This window comes from Phallusia mammillata, chromosome 8 (genome assembly GCF_965637545.1).
Source record: "Phallusia mammillata chromosome 8, kaPhaMamm4.hap1.1, whole genome shotgun sequence".
NCBI classification, from domain to species: domain Eukaryota; kingdom Metazoa; phylum Chordata; class Ascidiacea; order Phlebobranchia; family Ascidiidae; genus Phallusia; species Phallusia mammillata.
The window spans coordinates 14,094,092-14,113,955 of NC_137259.1; the positions used below are offsets into that span (position 1 = coordinate 14,094,092).

Below are 19,864 nucleotides of genomic sequence, written 5' to 3' on the forward strand. Positions count from 1 at the left end.
TTTTTTCCTTACTGCACCGCTTTCGAATCACCGACCAATTTTCGCACCCCCCTGGGTTTTTGTATTTATATAGAATAGACCTAACCAACATTAATGATTCAGCATCCCCGCACCCCCAAGACTATAAATTATATTTTGACCATAATCCATGGAGACTTTTTAGGTTTCTGATCACACTTTTTTGCTCGGTGATCATTTGGTTTTGCTGTTTGCGAGGCTATTGCAAGTAACACGCTCTTAAAAATGACTGCACTAACAACTGCAGTAGTTAAAAACAACTAAGATCAACAAAACTACCATTTGGCTGATTTTCGCCAACTTGCTTAGTTTTTGCTTCGCCATTATCTTCGTCCTGGTAAGACGGTTCTTGAGTGTAAGGATTTCTCGTGGTCACATAATTTGGGGAGACTTCGTCTGAAACATGTTTGCTAGTATACATTGCATTCCATTGTTGCAAAAACAACACGTCAATGTAATACCTCGTTCAGTTAACTCTTGTCTACGTTGATTTTCTATTTTCTTTTCTTTCAATTTTTGCATTGCGTAAGCAGAACGACCTAGGATAAAAAAGGTGAAAAACAACCAATACTGTCACAAGCGTAAAAAGTTTGAGAATTACTTAATAATAAACCGTTTTTTTTTTAAAAACAAAACAAGGTAGACTTACTGTATTCATCGTGATATACTCTTCCTGGATTGTAAGGATTTCTTTCCACATATCTGTATTGCTGTTCTAATTCTGTTTGAAAGATGAAATATATAGACTTGAGACTTTTCCATGTTTTTATGTGCACCTGCCTTATCTGTTTCGGAATACTCTCAAACACTCGCAATTAAAAGCAGTTTCTAATAAAGCCTTAAGAGTTACGTTGTAATTATACATATAGGCCTAGCTATAGTGTACCTCCCGGGTTCCTTTGCGGTTCCACGAGTTTTCTTTCAGGAGTTCTTGAATTCTTAAAGTAGAAATTGTTGCCGTATTGATCACTCCTCGATTGATACATTTGTACCTAACTATCGGTGTGTTTGTTAATTCAATAAACAACTTGCACCACCAGAGTCTTAAGGTGCTGGAAACAATATATTATTAATAGGTCTAGTTCAAGTTATATTAAATATACACAATTAGAATCAGCAGCAGATTCAAATTAAAAGCATTGGCTCAATCATAGTCCTATGTAGGCTACCAACTGGGCTACACGATAACCACTCTAAGAAATGTAAAAAATGTAATAAAATGAAGAATTACCAAAATGTGCAGTTAAAAAACCCATACCGAATTAAGCGAGCGAGAATATGTATGTATACCAAGAAGGCAACTTAAATAGGTGGAAAGTTTTAAAAATAGCATCTACAACACCTACTGAAATCAAGTTTAAAACTTTTGCCCCATGCTAGTATTTTTCTCAGGTAATGGCCTGCTATGCGCGCGTGTAAATAGTAGGAACCAGTTACGGTTTTATGCGACCCGTAACTGGGCTAACAAATTTACCCAATAAATGAGTATTTTACACAAAGACTTCAAGCTTGCTCAGAACCATATTCTATGAGGTAATTTCAACAAATGTTCTGGCGTTTTCGCCATTGTTTAGACCAGCGGTTCTTAACCGGTGGGAAATTTCCCACTAGTGGGAAATTTGTTGTATTTAGAGGGAGAGCAACCATACTCCGACCCGCCGGTCAAATCCGGCCTTAAATTAACTTAAATCAACTGTTTAAAGTTAATTTACGACAAATTTTTTCGCAACAACATGTAAGATTAATTTCACCTAGTGTTAGAAGGCCGTGTGTTACATCACAGACATGTCTAAAATATCAATGCTTTTGTTATTGTGCGCGAATAAATGCCTTCCCTTTGTTGATTGTGATAAAAAATGAGAAATGCAACAGAGGACATTTCAATATCCCATACATTTTTACTCTCTCACGGTAGCACTATTCAAACTAAATAACATTGCACTAAGCCTTTATGGTCCCGACGTCGAGGACAAAACATCTTTATAAAAATAACAGATGGGGAAATTCCAACTTGGTGATCGACTTTAGTGGGAAACCATCCCAAAAAGGTTAAGAACCACTGGTTTAGACATTCAATGACAAGTGACAAAAAACAAACTGAGCTGAAACATAATTTTCGTCAATTAAATTCGTTGAAGAGAAACTAGACAAAAATCTTTTGCTCAGCCGTCTTTATTTCATACCTGTACTTAAACACAAAAGTTTCCAGTATTACTTGCACACACAATGCTTGTCATACTGTTTGTCGGACCGTGGTACGCCCTGTGTTTGTATTTATCCTGATAACAGCACGAGCATGTGAGTATGTGTAGTTTGGTAAACTTTAATGACAAACGTCCGTCTGGTTGTACAAACATGTGCAAGTTAATAGCATAGTCAAATAATGCTTGAATGTAGTCTGGCTAAAAAAAAACGTTGCTTGATTTTGACATTGCTTTCAACCTTCAATATTGTTAGGCTTTCCGAATTATAATCAACTAAAATGCTAATAAGTCTGCAAGAGTTTCTGCGCAGTAAGGTAAAAGTATCAGAATGTATTAAACAATATTCTATTCGTTTATTCAGTGCCTCATATTGATTTTATTTGCAGGCATAGTTTATTGTACTTGGCTGGGCGTGCATACGAGTAACAGGTCCGCGGGCTTTAGGCCCTAACCCCGCAATCCCAAGCTTGCTATTTATGAAAACCTCTGTTACGTTTCTGTTTTCTGTATTGTGATGCTTTTGTGTCGTGGCCTTATGGTTTTGTGCTTGAAGAAAAAAAACGGACCTACTTAAGTTTAATTAAGAAGCAAATGCTTCTGACTCAAAATCAGTAGACACTGGGTTGGTATATTCGAGATATATATTTCACCTAATCAGGCATCGTCAGTCTCTAAAAACTGCAAACAACGAAGGTAAATTATGTGAATAGCATTTATGTCTACTTAAAAGCTCATGCCTCATAACTCTAAGCTGATATACAATGTCAAGTACAAACAAAGAAATGGACTGATTTAATGCCAATAATTCGCATTTAGGTGGTACAATGTTAACCGAGTCAACTTTGCTGTTTGTCTGCTCTGACTAAGGTTTTAGATGCCCAAGACTAAATTTTGAAAACTTCCAATAGTTTTATGCATTAGGTTCGTTTATTAGCGATCATTTACACTATAGAACTTGGAAGTCTTTAACACTCACCAGCTTGCGAAAGCACACGTCATTACCTTGCATTGAATAAACCGGGGCACAAAACGTACAAATCGTACATGACCATTCAGGGTATGTAATATAATGCGATAATGAAAATGAAGGTGACCACACAGGTTCGACACGTCTTTACCCAAACCACGTTGCTTTAGTGCAATATTTTGGCGGAAGGTCTTCGAACACTGTTTATGTTGAAAGTCTCGTCACAACGGCACAAGCCTAGTTTCTTTGTAGAGCGATTTTCGTCATATTCCGCTGGCCTAACGACGAATATCGTAGTGGGACGAACAAAAGTTTTTGATGCTGCCTCTTATGGTCGTATGCGTACACATCAGGTTTTCTTTATGTTGTGGCAGCTCTTCAAAATTTTTGGCGTTAAAGGTGGCAAAAAATATGTGAAGATGAAATTAATTTTAAAACAAAAATACGCGTACCCAGTTCGCCGTGGGGTGGCGCAAAAGAGAGGTTGAAATAAAATATTTGGTCCGTGACGGAATAATGGTGATAAACAGATAAAATGATATTAGTTCTTTTGGTTTCGTTGAATGCTGTCATAAAACAGCAGAAAACAAGGTCAAAATATCGCCACGCAAAAACATTATTTACACTTAAATGATGACATAACTAGTGCACGTAAATTGCACAGGGAAAAGATAAACGAGCGATGGAAAAAAAATCCTCGACGTCGTGGTGTGGTTGCGGTGACACCGAGTTCTATACAGGAATGTAAGCCGCGGTCTGGATCAGTGTTCTCTCGTTTTCTTTGTTCCAAGTAAAATTCATCCTGCTGCTTCAACGGCAGTTCCGTCAGCCGTAGCATCGTTTTGTTCCACTGGTTTTGACTCTACCGCTGTGGTTTCTTCAGCTGGTTTGCCATTCTCCTTTGGTGGATCATTTTCAGTCGGAGCTGCTACAAAAAAGAAGAAAAATCAAAAATTGTACTATCTGTATTATCACTAAAAAGACAGTAGAACTAAATATGAAGTCACAACAACAAAGTTTGATAAATACCGGTAGATGGCGTAAAGAGCGCAGTGATTTGAATTGAGACTGGGATGGGGTTAGTAACTAAATATAGGGTTAGAAACTAAGTTTATAAGTTGGCTTCATTGCTATTTTTATTATAACACCTCACCCCAACCCTACTAGCCTTAACCGTCAGCTTTTTCACACCATTTGGGTTTTTGAATTTCTTTAATGCTCTTTGCGCCATCTATCGGTATTTAGCAATCTTTTCTGTTGTGAGTTCTCACGTTAGTAGAATTTCCTAAAATGATTTCTTGGTAGAAAGTGCAAGCCTTTTTTGTCATGTATTCTTAACGTTAAGACATTTGCTGTTTACCGTAACTCTTAAGGTGTCAAAACGCAACTGGGGTCAACTTGTCAAAAGAAAAAAATGATACTTTGTACTTTGTTATTTTATGATAAAAAATTATCGTCTGTAAATCGTTTTAGAGGTGTTTTGTCCGTCCAACTCTAAAACGACTTTTATACAGTAAATGTACGCAAAGTCAGGTTGGTTACGTACTGACAATGATTTGTTTTTGCTCAACTTCCTAAAGCAGCGACGATATAGGCAAAATATTGTTTTACTGAGGAAGTCATTACGGATGCAGTCTCGAACATTGTTATGATGTGCAAGCACACCCTTAATGGTGAGGTAATAGTTTTAAACTGGCCGTAGGAGTATATGTTTACCCAGGGTCAAAGTAAATACAAGGAATATAAATATGACCTTAATCTGAACTTATTTCCTAAAGCATCACGAAAATCCTAATCGAAATGGCAAAGTTATGTGTTATGATATTTCCGCACTTTTTGACATTTTTGGTTGTCACGCAAAGACGTAACAGTTTTTAATCTGCGTCAAGTGGTTTTGCTAGCTTTGCTATCAAAACGATTTTAAGTTCCAGAGTCCTCTATCTAAAAAAAAAACTAATTGTCTAATTTGAAGTAACTGAAATTTTTTTTTTTTATTATTCCATTTCAATTCTGATTAAAGGTCGCTAATGCATACGTTTTTAATCCTCTATCATGTGCCTCGATGGAAAATTTAGGAAATGCAATCTACCCAGTAGTGGGATTCAGATTTTTTTTGTCAGCCGGTTCTATCACAAAAGTCATATTTTTCAGCCGGTTCTGTTACAAAAAGTTTCCATTGACAGTAACCAGTAATGCTAACCGGTTCGCTGATCTCGTAAAATTTCGTGAGCCGGTTCTATAGAATCGGTGCAAACCGGCTGAATCCCACCACTGAATCTACCTTCACGATGTCTCAATTCACACACTAAACATACCCCCCCCCCAAATTTCCCATGGTTGAAAACCTAGTGTAATGCATTAACTTATAGTACACCACATTTTTGTCCTAATCCACTTCTTAACTGTATGCATTTTTTTCAATTAGTTTTTACACTCTTGGTTTTGGTATTTAACCTGACTTATCAACAATGCCATTTCGACAATTTTGGAATAGTTGCAATGACCGATTGCATTAAGCTTCTTCTGAAACCTCTTAAAAAAGTTTAAGAGTGCAAGTTTTAAGTGATGCTTTCAAATAGTTTGCCTACCTCCATTGGTTTCCTGCGTTGGTTCTTGAACCGGTTCTTGAGCTGGCTCTTGTCCACCCTCCTCAGCAGGAGCAGCTTCCTCCGCCTTCTCGGCTTTCTTGTCACCTTAACAAACATACCTATTTTAGTTCATTGTATGTTACAACTACTTATTGAATGCAGTACTCGTGTGGTGAACAAATGACCCTTACTGATCATCTAACACAGTTTTCAACAACGGACCATTTGATCTTTTAGACATAGAGGTTATCATGTTAAGGGTATTTAGAGTTTTGTGGTTTTCGGGTCTATTAACTTTATTACTTGGTAAATGTTTGGCCCTGCAATGGACATGTAGGCGTACTTTTATTGCAATCAAGATTAAAAAATAGAAAAAATACAACAAAAAGTTGTACAGCTGGTAACGTTAAAATATGACGCAGCTTCGTTCGAAACAAATTTAAACACTGAGATAAGGTTGATTAAAGATAATTTCAACAAAAATGTCTACCTTCAGTTGTTTTCTCCGGCTTCGACTTTTTGGTGCTAAAAATTTTAAAAACTTTTCTAAACGACTTGCTGGAAAGTTTTCCCTTCTTCTTTTTCTCTTTCTTGTCTTCTGCTGGTTGTGAGCTCTCGCCCTGCTCGGGAGCTGCCTCCTTTGCCGCCTCTTCTTCTGCTGGAGCATCAGCAGCAGGAGTTTCTTCCGCTGGCTTCTCCTCGGCAGTCTCAGGCTCCTATAAATACAAGTGGATTCGGTTCATTTTATGTAGCTGATTTGTAACATGCTTAAATGTATAGTGAAACAGGATTGCTACTGTTAGGCATCAAAGTATGATTGCTCCTAAGACAAATGCAGTAACACATTACGGATTGACACATAAGTTCAAACGCTTTCATAAAAACGGACATTGACATTGTCAAACACTTAACTCATTAAAATGTCTGCCGCCATTTAGGCTTGAAGTTGCTGCGTGGTAAACGAAGTAGATTTATTTGCAAAAAATGTCGGTTGAATGCAAACGGACGCGGGAATGACAAATACACTTGGCACGGCCAACTATAACGAAGTCTACGTCGTGTTATTCACATTTACATTTTGCTGAGCACACTGGATAGCTCGTCAGCTTGCCTATCACGTGTAAAACTGACGTCAACACATGTACTCGGCGGTTACCCACAATGCCACAGGCCCGCGCGTTTGGTTCGCATGGTTCGAAAGCCGTCGGTTTGACATGAGGTAATTTGCGCCAGAGAGGTATGGAAGAATACTACGAAATTATGCGGAACTGCATTATTCGGTGGCATCGCGTCACCAGCTGTCGTTGAGGGAAGTTTTTGTTTGTGCCGCTTTATGGACCCCGTCGTTGCAGTTGCACTTTTACAATTGCTCGCCCATGTATATTCACAACACGCCAATAAACCTAACATTCGTAAACGTTTCGTTTAGGGCGTTTTTACACTTTGTTTTTCATTGCTTGTACTGGTTCGTATTAATCTTAGTATCCTTAAGCCCTTTGCGGAAGTCATGTTCCCTTAAACTTAATAAACTAAAAAGTCAGGTTTTAAAAGACTTAGATAATAAGAAAAAGATAATTTTGCCAACCTTGGTCTCAGTTTGTTCCGGTTCCTGTGCTGGAGTTTCCTCGGGGGTTTCCACTGGGGCTTCTGTAAAACAAAAAGTACGTGATATGAAAAATCAATGCGACTAAACCATCCAGGGGACAAAGTGACATTAAAACCATGATCCTATGCAAAAAACTGTTTACGGTTTAATGTATTTTTCTGCTCACAAATCTTTAAAGTAAAACGTCCCGATTAGACCTCTATGACTAATAGAAACTGGATTTGGTTTTAGAATGCGGAAGAAGGCTTCACAACAGCAATCGATTTATGTAGCCCGCGGATTTGAGCTTTCGTTCGTTTCCTTGCAAATCACGTGACCGTTTCTGGGATTTGCGCAATCCTAAAATTTTGCAGCCGTCTGGACTTCCGCGTTTCCAACTTTTGCAAATAACAAGGAAGTTACGACTTTTACAAATGCCACCCGATGTCCATTATAACTTTTCTCGTGTGCGAATAACCTTCCTATCAATTGAACATGAAATACGCAACAACTGCAAATCGAGGTGCATGTTTAAATCCCACCGCAGGAATCAATTATATCATATTTTTTGCTCTTTTTCTATGGTTCGGGTGAGACACTTAAACATATAAAGACGACCGAGTGATTTATTGCAGAGAACAACTGTTTTACTACAGACCGAAAATAACTTCCATTAACGCATTGTTGTGTCAATGAAAATGGCTACATTAGGACACCATCGACGGTTATAACGAATGTAAGACTTGAATTTCCTCATTGGAAAGACATAATGTTGCTTCTTTGAAATGTATTGCTGTCTTTTTTAAAAGTTATTTTAGAACAATAATATGAAACAAGTGTGTGTGACTTGTTGAAGGACAAACCCATGGAAACACGAAGGTCAGTTTTGTCGTAACATTGCAAAACGTTCTTATAATTATGTTTCTCTTACCGGGTTGGTCTCCCATTGCTGTTTGGTTTGATAAATCAAATACAAATGTAAAAACAAGCAAAAAAGTTGCACCTTTCTACCAAATAGACAAAATGAATTTTGAAATTTAAAAACTATTACCAATGCCTCGCACTTCGATAAAAACAAAACACTTATCTATCGACCCATCTAAAAACGCGCACCCAGCCAAACTATTCAAACACTATTTCGCAAACCTGCTTTCTAACCTGCGTACAACAGATTCTCAACTGTAGTGATGCGTCGTTGAACGAAATACAACTCAACCTTTAGCATGTATTTCTAAACAACCATTATCTCATATCTCACACCCTCACACCCTCACATCAATAACTTATGTCAGCGTTCATGGTCATATACCGAGTGATGAACAACCGCTTTTAGCGTCAGTTTGCAAACGATTTACAACGCGTAAGCAAGCGTCATGTCGACATTTCATAGCAACAAAATAGAAAAAACAGCGAGACTGCACGCAGGTCTGTCTCAACGACGTCAAAGCGCTACTTGCCAAAGTAACCGGTTTTATTTGCGCCAGGAGCAACATTGACACTTTCGTTAAACTAACATATCGTAAAATTTCCTAAACCTTACTAATATTGTGTGCGGCGTACTACTATATTGCAAAGAACATATTATGTTGGTTGCTATGCCATGTTGTATGACAAAAAACTTTGCGTCGATATATCTTCTTTAAAATTGCGTCAATATATCTTCACCGTTCAGATCGTTCTAATAATTACGCCTCGTTATAACCCTAACCGACGTATTTTCGGCATTGTGCCACGTTTAAATGCGAATCACAAACCTGAACTTGCCTAGAAATAAATCTACAAGCAAACCCTTTTATATCAGAGCGTTTAAATTCGGAAATAATAACACCAATTGTGAAAGGTTTCTAAACGCGTTGTTCACCAAGCATTCTAGCATCCTAGTATCTAACAAGCCACAATAACCGGTTATGTGCTAAACAAAACCATAACAAACTGTTTGCAAGCGCGAGGGTGTGTTTCCATCAAAACTGCTGCCGCAACCCTGCCTCCGTCCAACAAAACGTTCTGTGTGATACTAAACTCAGGAAGTAGCAAATAGCTGCTGATATTGCCTGCCACGCCCTGACGGCTTGCGTAATGCATAAACAACTCACATCTGCACTAACACAGTCGAACAGTGGGCGGTATTACCATTCAAACCCTACACGATCCTATGCCACAAACTAAAACTATTACATCATCCTGAATGTGTGCCCTTTTTTATCCGAGCCCGGCAGAGGATTTGGCATTTATTGATTCGCGAGCCGAACTTTAGCAAGCAGAGCCTCTTGTTCACGAGATATCACGAAATCTGGATGCCTACTTCGCTATAGTCCATAGTCTACCCCGCTAAATGCAACCCATGAATCAAACTCGTTGGGCAAACAAACCAAACAGCGCCACCATCGATATCTATGTTTCTATTATAAACATTCACACAGTACCTTGAAGTCTTACGCTTCCATATTTGAATTTGAACATTATTTCCACCACCAACACTTTGAATCCAGTTTTTACATTCACTACATCTTATTTCCGGGTTAAACGTACATACAAACTGCGGAGGCTTTCAAGAAATCCTTTCCATTTAGCACAGACCGAAACGTGACGTAAGTCAGACAAAACGCTCAGACAATTCAAAGATAACCCGCCCAGATATATTTAGATTTTTCAAATTTATAAATCTCAACCAACCTTCTTGTTTTTGTTGCGCTGTTTCTCCCATTTCTTCGGCCTTGGGTTCTTCTACTTCGGACGTTTGTGGTTCAGCTTCAGTCGTTTGTGGTTCCTCAGTCGTTTGTGGTTCTTCAGTAGCTTGTGGTTCAGCTTCAGTTACTTGTGTTTCAGGTTCTGTCTTTTCTGGTTCGTCCTGAGTCGTTTGTGGTTCAGGGTCCTGAACTTGCGGCTCGGGTTCGCTTGCTTCTTGAGTCTCCTCTACAACTTCAGCAGTTTGTGGTTCTTCAGTCGTTTGTGGTTCTGGCACTGGAGGTTCAGGTTCTGGTGCTGGTGGTTCTTCACTCTGGACTTCTTGTACTGGTTCCTCAACTGGCTCTTGCGCGGGACTTTCTTCCTGTGCCGGCTCAGGCATTTGAACTTCTTCTTGTTCAGACATCGCAATTATCGCGTCACTATTAACACTCTTTGTTCTACGTCTTAAATGGCGCCCTGTGTGACGAAACAAAGCACGTCGATTGTTTGTCGACTGACGACTTTGCGCGATAAGGGTGACGCTTTGCACGCAGATTACGTGAAACAACGAAACACAAAGAACCGCCTTGGCTCGTCTAGAGCGTCAAAGTTCGAAAATCGTTAGTGCAAATACAATCACCGAAAACGCGCCATTTCGTCATCCCTGTTGAACAGTGTGACGTCATAAAGCGTCGGTCAATGTAACAATGTTGCGAATGTAATGTTATGTGACGCCCATAGCAAAATGACGTCATCTAAAACTGCAATTAAACGCTAATGCTGTCTTTCAATCACGGTTTTTGGTAACTTTGCACTATTTTCTAAAAATCACTGACAAAACTTTAACCCTTGGACAACCAACACATTTTTGGGTAATGTTCGAAATTTCAAAACTACAAATCTTTTGCAAACACACTGACACAGCAAGATGATCAACACATAATAAAGCATATCTTTTAAATAAAGCTTCAAAATTAGGCCAAATATCATGTCGTACTTTTTACATGTTTATAAAACCTATATGTGCGTAAACCCTGAAATCCTGTCTCCACGGGGTTGCAGCAACGATTGTTTAAACAAAGCGAACGGTTTTACTTCATTCAAACTGTGACGATCCGTAAAACATGGGGCTTTGTGCAGGATTAGAATGGCAACAAACTGGTGCTTGGGAAACTTAATCTGATGACCATCTTAACTTATTTTCAAATGTTTCCTTTTTAACAATAAAACCACGACAAGTACCTTTTGTAGAGCAGTATTTGGATTAAATCAAGAAGTTCGTGCAAATGTCTTTGCAAATCTAAGTAATTATAAAACGAGTTTCCTAATGAAGCGATTATTTTAACATCTTGGGTGAAAACAAACGATGAATAAAAACAATACGTTTTGTTATTTTCCAAACAGGACATCAATACGTTTGTAGGATCCATAATTCTCCGATAGTAACGAAAAAGTAAAATCGTTTTAAATCAAATTACAACGTTGTTTTAGCTGCTTGGTGACCCACAGTGTAGTGAGTGTACAGGGTAGATGATAATTTCTTTCATCACTTGCTTTTTATGCTTTAACACGGAAGTAGAAGTAATTGCTTGCACGAGGAGAAACATAAATGCGTAATATTAACGCCAACTAACAATCTTCTATAAGACTTCCTGAAACAAGTCATACGTCCGTTTATGAGACATCAAGCATTTTCCACACATTCTTTAAATTTCGATCAGAAAACACAACAACCGAGGCCAACTGCTCAAAGCCCCACTGACAACTATTTTGCAATTATACTACTTATTACCTAAATTAGATTCCTAAAAACCTTAAATTCTAGATCCCTAAATGATGGAACAGTTAAAAGCACTTTTTTAGTCTTACTTTTCAACTTTCATATAAATGAAAAGTTTAAAAATCGATTGTATCGGCTGATTTTTGTTAGGTGTCAGGCTTACAACCAGCAAAATTTCGAATATAATTAGGAAACAACACATATTTATCTTTCTTTTAAACCTCAAACATACGGTTTAACCGAGTTGATACACAGATCGTTAGCGGCATTTTCACATTTTAGCTCCGAGGGTTAGATACTATTCCATGCCAGCTGTTCTAATTCAGTAGTAAACAATGCATTAAAATCACCCACAAAAATGCAAGGCAAAATTTGCATGCATCCAAAAATACTTGCAACAAATCGCACGCCGTAGCCGTTATGTGACGTCACAACGCGCTTTGTCGCCGCGTTCTCTGGTGAAAAACGAAATCGCGATTGTAGTAGTAAGTGGAAACGAGCAACTCAAATTCACAGAAACAACCGATGCGCCGCATCTACCACTCCTTCGCTTGACTTGTCTGAGCTAAAACACCTGAAGCTATGCGCGGTAAATCACAACAAACAAGTTTTTTTCTTACGATGCGGTTGAAGCTTGCGGCTTGGCAAAGTGAAACTGACAAAGCGTTATGTATCTTTGGTATCCCACAACACAATGCACATAAACCACGTACAATGGCTTGACTGGTTCACGGAATTCATTTCAACGTAAAATCGTACACTTTCATACTTAATGTTCTTCACTGCGTTTTACAATCAGCTTGCAACAGCAGCAAGTGTGCTACGATTCAAACCTTTAAATACGTAAACCCAAAAGCAGGTTCAAGCCAACTACTGCAATGTTTTTTTTATGTTTTATATTTACAATGTTTTATGTATAATGTTTCTTTGCTGCGTAGTACCAACAGCTTGCTACGCCAGCAAGTTTGGAAATACGATATATACCTGATTAAAATGTCAACCAAAAAGCATATTCAAGCCAACTATAGACTAGCAGCTTTAATTACTGAACCAGTTAGCTACTGTTCAACAATATTCACTAAGCAAATTCACGGTCTTTATGTTTGACCTTTCTGCCTTTGCTTTATGCGTTCCCCGCCCTGTCTTCCGTTCCATCGCACACGAATGCACGTACCTAGTGGCAAGCTGCTAATGTGATGAGATTTATTGCAGGTTTCCTGTTATAGAATGATTCGCCTGCGCTTCTTGCGTAAAAAGCTGACTCAAGTAACATAAGGAACACGAACGTGATGTTCCAGACTTGATGATAAATACAATACTGCTACGTAGTAAGTACCTTTCAACTGATTGATGAATTAGTCCAAAGCTATTTGAGTTATTACTATTTCATTTTTTTAAACGGATGGTTGGATAGAAGATATGACAGATATTATGCTCTGCAGTCTGCACCATACAAATTTGATTCAACACCCAAAATTGTTAATATTTTTAATGCTGAGTTTGTGACAGCCAAACAATGATCAAATATTTACAAAATAGATGTTAGGTTGATTGAAAAGGAACCATTCGGGCCACGAGGCAACTATAATCGTTGTATGCTAACGAAATCCATTTTTAGAAAATGATAGACTAAAACTTTGGGTGGTATGACACCATACGGAAAGTTAGTACTTTTGTTTTCATAAAACATGGGATTTTAATAGTTTCAAACATAAAAACACTGTTCAAACTAATCATGCCATGCACGTTTCATGTTTCACTTCGTATCCTAAAACAGGGTTCATTGGTAAGCAGTACCCGAAAAAACATTTTGACGTTATTTCACAGTTTTCTGTTCTCATTGCCTGATTACACGCAATTCGTTAAAATACCGATTTTAGCTGAATGTGTGCATGTAAACTGGCCTATTGTCTCCCGTTGCGTTCGCAAATTCCAATGCGATTAGTGTTATCAGTATAATCTTCATTCACATACCACAAACATTGGTAATCCACCGCACTTTAAACTATTAGCGGATTTTCTCTACATGACGCTATTATTGATATCCAGACACCTCTTTTTGTTCTAACGATATCACGGATTTTGTAAAAAGTCTATGCACCCTTATACAAATAAACAATCAATCACTTTAACGTACAGGTGTACTGTCAAATAATTTTTGTTTACTTTCATTCAAAAGCACTTCATGCCACAAAAATGATACTTGACTTATTTATTCACACAATTCCAAATCTTTTCTTGCCCTGCTTTGAACAACTAAACATCGCCACACGAACTAACATTATAAACCCATTGAAAACTGGCAGTACATAAGGAGAACCTGCCGCCGGCACTAAGCAGGAAAAAACGTCCCACAGAGACAGGCAATATATACCCGGGGGAAAGCCAGCATCTAAATTATTCAGCGATCCAGTTCCACTACACATGTATTGATCGCATAAGAAAATCTGTCGCTTCTGTTTTCTGTTTCTGTGTTTGCGTGGCGATAACATGCAAAGAAACTGAATGTGATGGCAACCCCTCAAGGTGAAAATGTTGATTTTTAAATTTTACGTTTAACCTTTTTGGTCTAATTGAACCTTAGGTCCTCACGTGCATTTAAGCAAGGGTCTGTGCGAGCTTTCTGCAGCCAATTGTGATAAGTCTAATGTTTATCTTGCTCTACACTATTTTTAAACCGCGTACAGTATCATATTCCTTTGGACAGGTCATAAGTTTCAACGATCTGGGTTGTTTTGCGCATTGGTTGTTTACGATAACATGTCATGTATTGATAAATAACAGGCCATACACCCACCCAATCTTTATTTAAATTTAGCTCGAAGATGCTGCGTATTTTGCAACGTATACATCCTCTACTGACGTCTATGGTCTACGTGTTTAAGTTTGTACATAACACATAAAGGAAAAAAATTGTAGAAGTGAAGTGTAGGATGGTTGGGTTCCAAATGTAACAAAAAACACTGATTTATACTGCTACATTTCACCTAAAGTACTACATTTTGAATGATTTTTAAACGCCTGAGTTCACTGTGCCAGGACATGTTTGCTTCCATAGAAATCAATACTAATTGAATTAACAGCGATTGTCGATACCCACGTTGTTTGACAAAAAGCCAAACATTGTGCAATATAAACACCGGTTCACTTTGATAAGGACAAATAAAGCAAATGGGTATTCAATAAGCTTCAATCAACCTTAAAAAGATGAAATATTTTTCTCTGATTGGCGTAACTTTTAATCATCTTTGGTCCAACCAAAACCGAATACCAACCACTACTGTTTTTTTTTTCAAGCTAAACAATCTGTGCTCTTTTATTGATTTTCATTCAGGCCTAAAAAATTGCCTATTCTTCTAGCACACCAATATTTTCTAGTATACCGTGTCATTGTTATGTGCCGACCTTTAATGTCGTCTTAGTTTCGGCGGATGCGGTATGGGAAACCCGGCAATTCCCTAAAGTAAATAATTCTAAGATTCGAATACTACATGTATTTGGTCAAAGACCTAAAAGCAAATTTATTTTGCGTTTTAGGCAAAAAAATTCTGCTTTGCTTGGTGTAGGAACTTTAATAACTGTAGCAAATGTTCATGTTCTTTTGCTGTAGCAAATTTCAATGCAAAAACGTAGCAATCATTTTGGTAATTTTGAGCATTGTCAGATACTCACTAACGGAACATCGACACAAATTTCGCAACGCATAGTTGTGCAACAACTATGTTACCATCTTTATATCGTAAATGATCATATAAATTGGACCAAAAACAAAACTACATTAGTTTTAAATGATGTATTTACAACACAAACAATGTCAGCCTTTAATAGTGCGTCCAAGGACGAAAACCGTTTCTACCTCGTAAAGTCAAATCTGTGCAGCCCTCGAAGTATGTTAATGGTGTTTTACAATGTGTAAGTAAGTCGCACATCCTTTGATCTTTCGTGCAAACTCAGCATGCTTCCTGTACCCATCTATGCACATTTAATCGAATTGACCAGATAATAGATAAGCAAAGAGTTGTGTAACGCTATAAATGCGTAACCCGATAATATAATGGAATTAGATTGTTTACAAATAAGTCTCGTTCCCACTTAGTAAAATGTTCTGATTCAAATGCCTAATAACAAATAGACATGTAAAGGCTGACTGCACGTTTGGAGAGAACCCACTTCCAACACGCATTCGAACAAGGTTTGTTATTTGGGGTTGGTTGATTAGGAAGTCGCAGCCACTAACGTCACCTTATTTCAGACAATTCGTCTAGACTAGACTCTAAAGCAGTGGTTCCCAAACTTTTTTCTTTTAAGGCGCATTTCAGAAAAAACAAAAATTATTTGGCGCACTTCGAACATTTGAATAATTTTTTTAGCTGACAAAGGCACTAACTATGAGGTCATAAAGCCGCTATACAGGTCACTCTCATAGTTAAATAGCCTAGCTGAACATCTCAGAGACGTGGAGCATGTTGGCCTAGTGGTCTAAGCACCTGGTACTACTACTCTACTTGATTGATTTTAATTTCAATATTTTTTGAGGCACACCTAATGACATTTCGCGGCGGCGCATAGTTTGGGAACCACTGCTCTAAAGGCTGCTGCTTGCAAAGCTTGAACTGTTCGATTGAATAGTTTTATTGCAATCTATTTGGAACTCCCAAGCGTTTTTTATGATTTAACAACCCTATCACGTCTACATTCATCAACAAAATGTGTAACACAAAGTCAAGAAGCAATCCTTAAAATTTACAAACTCGCAACACCTTGGTTCAGTAAAAAAACTCCCGAGTATTGAAAGTCTACACTAAAATTGAACTTCAAGTCTTTGCTGGTATAGAACTTTGTATACACCATAGCGCATAAACAAAAACTTCGTTGAACGCTTTTAAGCAACATAATGCAGACAGCAGTGGTAACTTGCAAACCCAAACAAGCACAACATTTCTTTAAACATCAACTTTCGAATATGTTCTATTAACCTTTCACATTGCGGCAGTAACACTTCACACCACGCCTTAACTTTACCAAGCGCTTAAAAACTGTTAACCTAGGCACCAAAATCGTGCTCTTAATTCGGAACGCTTTGGACCATCCGCGCTGACTTGGTGACGTGTTTTCCGGCTTGACGTAATGTCAGAGTGCGGGGTAGATGCAGCAAGGCACACACGCACACACACAACCTTACGGCTAGGAAGTACCGTATCCATATATACAATGTATCTATACTGGGTAAATTAATCGGTGTTTGGATATGTGGATTGTTTATATTATCCAATTAATTTACGCGGCTATACTAAACTCAACAACAAAATAAGATAATAGGAAAGAGAAAGCAAAGGCCAAAGTGGTTGCACTGAAGTTTGACGTCAATCCAGAAAAGGTATCTGCATGCTGAACCCATGTCGTGACGCTATTTGGGCATACCTTGCACAAACAACTGTTCGGGTGTCGTGATGCCAAAATGTAACGTTACTTTAGCTGCGCTGCTGATCTTGGACCTAAAATTTGTTTGTTATTTTGTAGTTTTAAGTCGTGCTTTTTGCAGATACTTGTTCGGTCTATTGCACAAAACTGGGCAAAAACTCAAAAAAATGTTTGTAAATTCACCTCAGTTACGACTTACATATTTTATAGGTTGCAATTAGCATTATATGTCGAGTGTGCAGAAATGTTGCAAATTTCGTTTAGGAAAAACGCAAAACACAGTACAACTAAAAAGTTTTAGTAAACGTATAAATAATTTCAGTCAACAACTTTTATAACTTGTAATTATTATTTAATAACTAATTCCTTGGTTAGCGCATCTATAATTTGACCCTTCTTACGCATTTCACACTTATTCAAATTGCGTTATTTCTTTCACAGCATCGTCTGGTTTTTGGCGACATCTGTAATTTTGTGTTCCGTTTGAACGATGGAAAATAGCCATGATAAATTGTGTTGGCTACAATTTATTAGCATGATCGGCAGAAGGATGCTTAAGTTGGTTATGCTTAGAGTCCGCCATGTAGCAGTTTTCTTAAGCCCTTTTTTGTTCGTTTACTACGTGTTTTAAAACAGCACATATTATTTTCAGCAAAAATCTTTAAGCTCTTTGGCTAATGTGACATAACTTCAATGCTCTAGGACTGTAGGTAACACATGAGGCGGAAATAGTATGCACTATGTACTTGCGTAGTGCAAAATGTTTTCTGTGGGCATATAGCACGAAAAGCAGATTCAGGAAGTAAGAAAGTTTTCACAAATCATACCGAATTTTGACTTTACTGTTCACACGAAAGTAATTTTGCAAACACGTACAAACATAAATGCATTAGACATGTTTCATCGTAAGGAAAGGCAAATCACGCATAAAGTTCTAACTCATTGAGGAACACAACGGTTAGGATATATTGCTCAAAAGTAACATCGTCGAGATGAAACGAGGCTCGTAATTTGATGACGAGACGTATGGATATTGCCTTTCCCAGATTCGTGGTTCCTTAAATAATTATTTAGCAAAATACTGATTGCCTACATACGGTTATTTTCCATATAGAATGTTATAAAGAGAATTGTAAGTCGGACCAGGCTTTTAGCGTTGGTTTGAGTTTTTAAAATATGTTTTACAAAATCGGGGTAAAAAGAGTTTCAACTCAAATTTGCAACGTAATTTCTTTATTTTTTCCATGATTTGATGCGCATTGGGTTTGTGCATTTTAAATTGTTGTATGAAGAACACTGATGCAAATAAAAAACAATGTCCTTTTAGCCACCCAAAAGTGCAAATCTGCATTTCACGGTTTAAAACTATTAAATGAAGCCATCATATAACGCTTCAAGCCCCTAAAATAGACACATGCAGCTTTAAACGACCCCTATGATTTGAGTAAACCCCGCCCTTTGATCTTTGGCATTACCGGACCAGCAGACAATTAATTTCCTCCCCGAAATGCTTTGATTAATCACAACCCCGTCTCCCTTCTTACTCTTACTTCTGGCTTCACATTTCACGAACTGTAAACGTGACTGCTGCTACGCACTGGGGGTCGTTGAAGCTACGCAAGAAAAAAAGAAATACGTTGGCCATTGTGACACGTGTATTCGAAGGTCACCGAATGCGTAATAACACATTTGCCTGCAGAAATGTGATGTTTTCTGCATAATAGCCTCGAGAAGCGACACTTTTGAAAGTCTGTTTTTTTACCTTTTATACCTTGATTTGTTTTCATTTCTACCTCACGCAAAACGGTCGCGATTGGTAATACCTCATAGCTTAAACGCAAGTTTTTTAATGAAGATTCGAATGCATGTAAATAAGAGCTACTTTCGGACAAAACACGTCTTACTGCGGTATCACAGTATTAACCGTCTGACTAAACAAACTCAACTCATCCCGCTACGTACTCGGAGCAACATGCTCGATTTGAAACAAAAAAACAAAAGTTTTCTGAAGATTCTTCAAACAACAGGGAAACAAAATGTCATGTAACAGTTTCACAACTTTATAGTTTTAACTGCTATCTATATAGCATGACATATTATCTATCACATCCGCTTTTGAAGCGCTACCCCATTGCGCAGGTACACCGTGCAAATTGTAATACAAGGTAGGCCGAGGTTTAGACACGCTGAAGTTGTTTGTTTTACGTCATCTTACAAGATTCGGAGAGGAAGCGGTGGAAACAATGCAGTTCTCTGTAACTAGGGGCAGGCATGGCTAGCAGGGTACTGATAACTCGGCACTCTTTAAAAGACACGATGTATGTACTTTGATAACAATTAACAAATCATATCGTGCAGTATAGCCGATGTAAAGCCTATATGTAGTGCTCTGAAATCAAGTTCACCTGATAATGCATCATGATGTGATGGTAATTGCACTTTACCAGTGCCAAAGTCGTTTACTTTCTAAAGGATATTTAACTTTCTAGAAGAAATGAACTTGCGTTTACGTGGGACAGTGGTCGCTTTCTCGCTACTATTTTGTTTTACTGACTAACTGTCAAAGTAACGTCAAACTTCCTGCCAATTTAAGTCAATTAGCCACCTGCTGTGAGTCAAAGGGTAAATCCACGA

At 38.0% G+C, this 19,864-nt stretch overlaps 1 protein-coding gene across 2 annotated transcripts; it reads right to left on the minus strand.

Annotated features, from left to right (window-relative positions):
• Window positions 1-3,130: 3,130 nt before the first annotated feature.
• On the minus strand, window positions 3,131-10,533 carry LOC145204439 (uncharacterized). 2 transcript variants are annotated; one of them, XM_080076978.1, is made up of 5 exons: window positions 10,036-10,533; window positions 7,363-7,424; window positions 6,268-6,493; window positions 5,778-5,882; window positions 3,131-4,117 (listed from the first exon to the last, which is right to left on the minus strand). In XM_080076978.1, the coding sequence occupies exons 1-5, from the start codon at window positions 10,451-10,453 to the stop codon at window positions 3,987-3,989; spliced, it is 942 nt and encodes a 313-aa protein (XP_079933104.1). In that variant the 5' UTR covers window positions 10,454-10,533; the 3' UTR covers window positions 3,131-3,986. The 2 variants fall into 2 exon arrangements, with proteins under 2 accessions (XP_079933104.1, XP_079933105.1); XM_080076979.1 differs by having other exon boundaries at window positions 3,131-4,114; window positions 10,036-10,515.
• Window positions 10,534-19,864: the final 9,331 nt, after the last annotated feature.

What these genes read in the sequence shown, in the direction of transcription:
- LOC145204439 (XM_080076978.1), bottom strand. Translation starts at nt 10,453, where the DNA reads ATGTCTGAACAAGAAGAAGTTCAAATGCCTGAGCCGGCACAGGAAGAA. An exon ending in CGGAACAAACTGAGACCAAG is followed by an intron (nt 6,494 to 7,362) that starts GTTGGCAAAATT and finishes TTGTATTTATAG; the next exon opens with GAGCCTGAGACTGCCGAGGA. An exon ending in GCCGGAGAAAACAACTGAAG is followed by an intron (nt 5,883 to 6,267) that starts GTAGACATTTTT and finishes ATGTTTGTTAAG; the next exon opens with GTGACAAGAAAGCCGAGAAG.